Source organism: Oncorhynchus masou, chromosome 22 (genome assembly GCF_036934945.1).
Source record: "Oncorhynchus masou masou isolate Uvic2021 chromosome 22, UVic_Omas_1.1, whole genome shotgun sequence".
Classification (NCBI taxonomy): Eukaryota; Metazoa; Chordata; class Actinopteri; order Salmoniformes; family Salmonidae; genus Oncorhynchus; species Oncorhynchus masou.
The window spans coordinates 32,221,902-32,226,380 of NC_088233.1; the positions used below are offsets into that span (position 1 = coordinate 32,221,902).

Genomic DNA, 4,479 nt, shown 5'->3' on the forward strand with positions numbered 1-4,479 from the left:
ACCACAAGAGGGTATCGTTGGCATGGATTAAGACAGGTTGTTTTGTGTGGAGTGTAGACCTATTATACTTGTGTTTTCATTTCAAGGTGTCTAAAATAATGTGAGAACGTGCTCCGTTTTGTCTTCAAAGCAGCATTGTGTTTTAAAGTTGCTCGACTAGTCTGGTTGTACTCCTCTTGTCAATATCAGTCATTATACATAGGCAACAGTAGAGTGGGTACCAGCATAGAACATACGTATAGACAGCTATTAAGTATTCAAGTGATGTGAATTTATACTACTATTCAAGTGCATTGCATTCAAAATCCCTAAAAGACAATGGAAAATATTGCGATTTCAGTGTGTCTTTGCAACATCCTTACACTTAAGCTATTTTTAACAGTTGGTCACAGTTCATTGGTTGATTTAGAGAGGCTTGATCCACATTCTATTCATCAGAAGCCAATGTTGTCGCAGCATTTCAAGTACTGCAAACCTAGGGTCACCAACAGGCCTCAGCCATAATCTTATCATTTCACTGTATTTGAGTAAACAACCCAAGGTTACGTCCCCCTCTCATCTGCATAAATGGAAAATCAAACAAACCAATGAACATGTTTTCCTTTGGTCAGATACATATGTTCATTTTCAAAGTAGTTCAGTTGGCTTATCTGGCTGACCTTTCCCCCTGCAGTGGGCACGGAGCGTTGTGTTGTGGCTTGGGTGTCTCCATGGGAACGGGTGGCCAAGGGGAGGTTCCTGTCAGAGCACTGAAGGGTGTGTGGAAGTCGTCCTGGTCTCCTCCCCACCACCAGGTCATATTTAAACAGCCTGGCAGCTCTTTCAGTCAGTCGCTTACAGAGGAGCTGGTCTTAACAAGAGAGATTCTGAGCCTGCTACATAGAGACTTTTACTACTACCATCGTTATCTATCTCACAAGCCGGTCTGTAAGGACACCGTGTTGGATTTACTGACATCTCATTTACACCAGGTAAGCATCACATCATAATCATGACTTGAAAATAATTTACCTTTTCTCAATGTTTTCAATACAAAGTGGAATTATTTTTTAATTTGTGAAGAAAAACTAGTATTTAACTAGTTTTTGAAAACAGGCTTTTGATTGGCTGTGATTTGTTTCCATTTGTGTTGTCTAATGAGGATTTCCTTTTGCTGTTCCAGTTACCAAGCCCTAACAGAGAACTCATGTGGGTGGTGGAGAAGATCCGTGTGTCCGTGGAGAGAACCAACCTGCCTCTCCCCTCAACGGAATACAGCTTCAGGATCGGAGATATGTTTGGAGAGAAAGCTGAGAAACACAAGAGACTTTCCCTGTGTCCTAATATTATCACCCCAGACACTATCCCAGAGTTTTGCATCCCTCCTAAGATCCCATCCTTCCAGGAGCCGAAAGGTACAGAGCAGAGCCGCCAGGCCCCCATCATCAGAGTGTCTCTGTGTGAATCTGAGAGGGGGAGCCCTAAGCGGGAGGCCCCAACACGAAAGCTTATCAGCCCACACATCATCCAAGTAGAGAATGTGGACGAGAGCCCTTATGACTGTAGTGATGAGGAGACCACCAACGCAGACCCTCAAAGCCAGGCAGCACTCTCCTTGCCCCACATGGCCAAAGCCCAGACTTGCTATGGTTTCTGTACCCTGCTGGAGAGCCCCCACACCAGGAGGAAGGAGTCCCTGTTCCACAATGACCCTGGCTCCTGTGGCATACCGCTGCTGCTCCCCAGGAGCAGGTCCAACACTTGCCCCAGAGTCTCCCCCTCTACCTCCCCATCCTCCTCCCCTTCCTCCTTCAGTCTTCACACCCTGACCTCCAGACTCTCGCCCAGAGGTTACACACTCAACAGACAGGGCACACTGGACAGTGACACAACCTCCTCAGCTGAGTCCTCCCCTTTCAGCTCCCCAATGCTGAGCAGGTCCCCACCGAAGTCTTCCCTCTTCAAAACACTGAGTCATGAAAGGCTTCTTTCCAGAAACATCAGGAAGACTGTGGTGTCCAGAAACAACTCCCTGTCAACAGACGAGGGCAGCTCCACAGACAATAGTCCCAATTTCATGAGGAGGGCATCAGATGGGCTGGTAGAAGGCCTTCCACCAAGCTTCGGTCTGGCTCCTCCTACCATCTTCCCCATAGACTTGGTTCTGCACAGGGAAAGGGTGATGAGGGAGAGCATGGTTCCTATAGGGAAGGACGGCACCCTGCGCCTCTCTGCAGAGTACTGTCCTGATAACCAGAGGCTGCGGGTGCGGCTCATCAGTGCTGAGGGACTATACACTCACTCGGTGGACCCCAAGAGTATCAACTGCAGTGTCAGCCTTTCCCTGGTGCCTGGAAAGGTCCAGAAGCAGCGTAGCACAGTCATCAGGAAGAGTCGTAACCCTATCTTCAATGAGGACTTCTTCTTTGATGCCATCTCAGAGGAGGACCTCGGCCAACGCTCCCTGAGATTTAAAATTGTTAATAAAATGTCCACTATGAAAAGAGACTACATTCTGGGCGACGTTGAACTTCCGCTCACAAGCATTATCACTTTATAACTTAAATCATTTGTCTTATTTATTTAAATTGTATTTATTATCGCTTTTATACTGTGAGCAGAGATTTTATACTGTATCTAATAAATCCTTTATTAAAAAAATCTGTTTCCTTATCTTTTCTATCTAAAGGGGCAGCCATGGAGTACATCTGTTGCAAGCATTAATGTTTTAATATGGTGACAGAAGACTGAAAGGTCTTCCTTATACGAGATATCACATTGTACACAACCAACATGTTGTAGGCCTATATGTTTTTTGCATACTTCATTCAGAAAAATTACATCTCTGGATGACTATCTATTTTTGTCTAGACTTAGGCCACCCTCCCAATGTACCTCTTTCTCAGCAGGGGAAGTTGTAAAACATGCCCGTCTCATGTGCCGATGTGAGAGTCTTGCCTTCTCTTATTTCCTTTATGCCTCTCATTTCCTAATGACCTTTGCAGGAATCAGTATATCAGTGGTGACCAGAAACTGGCTGAATTTCAGACGGTGCTAATGACCAGTTCTCAATGACCTTCTAAAAACCCAATTCATCAGAAAGCTATGAGTTAATCATTTACATTTTAGACATTTAGCAGACACTTTTATTCAGAGCGACTTACAGTTTGTGTATTCATCTTAAGATATCTAGGTGGGACAACCACATATCACAGTCAAATACATTTTTCCTCAGTAAAGTAGATTTCAGCAAAGTCAGAGCTAGTAAGAAAAAAAAGTAAAGTGAGAGTGTTAGTTTGTGAAAGGAGTTTGAAAATGAAAAACTGAAAATACCACCCATCTTTTAGTTGAGATGCTGCCCCCTTTTTTGGTACAAATTGTATATTCTGGGATAACACAACTTGGTAGATACAGTATGTAAATGTACAGGGCACAAAGACTTTGATCTCAAGTTGCACTGTACTAAAGCTCATGCCATTACCATGTGCCCCTTAATTAGTACCACTACAACAGGCCTCTACCATCTGGGTATTCATACAGTGGGAACATCTGGAATGACGCTTAGTGTTTACTACCCCATGCTCTCTTTCTGCTTCCCAAGGTCATTTCACTCATTATCATGGGTTCGATCCTCTCTGGGGCCACCCATATGGAAATGTAAACCCATTTTACTGAAACCCTTTGGTTAAAAGTGTCTGGTAAATGGCATATATTATACCTCAGCATAGGGACAGTAGCTGGTATCCAGCTCTCAATCTCGCAGGCCAGATTGCTTGTACTGTATACTGTGATTTTCCTGGATAAAGTATACAACATACTGTCGTCTTTCTACATAAAATAAACATACTGTTATTTTCCTGCATACCATAACAGTATACAACGTACTGTGATTTTATTGCATACAGTAGCAGTATACAACATACTGGACTTTCCTGCATACAGTAACAGTATACAACATACTGTGGTTTTCTTGCATGCAGTATACAACATACTATGGTTTTCCTACTTACAGTAACAGTATAAAACATACTGTGATTTTTCTGCATACAGTATAAGTCGATGTGTACCCTCCTGAAGAGTGCTCGGAATCACTGAATAAAGTAAACCTCAGGGAGGGAGGCTGTTTTCAGCAGTTAAGTCCCAGTCTTAAAACCATCCTCCGTCACTAGATATAACTTCTGGGCTTTTCTCAGAGCCTGGGAACTCTGTGATAATATGTGATAATATGCGATTAGCAATAGGTGATAGAATAATTGTAGAATAATTAAGCAAAATTTACATCTAAAAATGACATTTAAGCAACCGAAAATATTATAGTGATGCCCTGCTCCAGGTGTATAACAGGACTAAAGGCAGATTCACAAATGTTTTCATTGACAAAGGATGAATAATCAACCTAATGTGAAGGCTTCAATAGTGCTTTCAGTGCCCACAGAAAAAAATAATGAATCACCATAATTTACATTGCAGATTGAAGCTTGCCACAAAGACCTGCAATCC

At 43.0% G+C, this 4,479-nt stretch overlaps 1 protein-coding gene across 1 annotated transcript; it reads left to right on the forward strand.

The window, feature by feature from the left end:
- The first annotated feature begins 809 nt into the window (after positions 1-809).
- On the forward strand, positions 810-2,640 carry c2cd4a (C2 calcium dependent domain containing 4A). The gene is made up of 2 exons (XM_064929947.1): positions 810-971; positions 1,163-2,640. Exon 2 carries the CDS (start codon positions 1,187-1,189, stop codon positions 2,537-2,539), a length of 1,353 nt encoding a protein of 450 aa, XP_064786019.1. The 5' UTR covers positions 810-971; positions 1,163-1,186; the 3' UTR covers positions 2,540-2,640.
- The last annotated feature ends 1,839 nt before the right edge of the window (positions 2,641-4,479 follow it).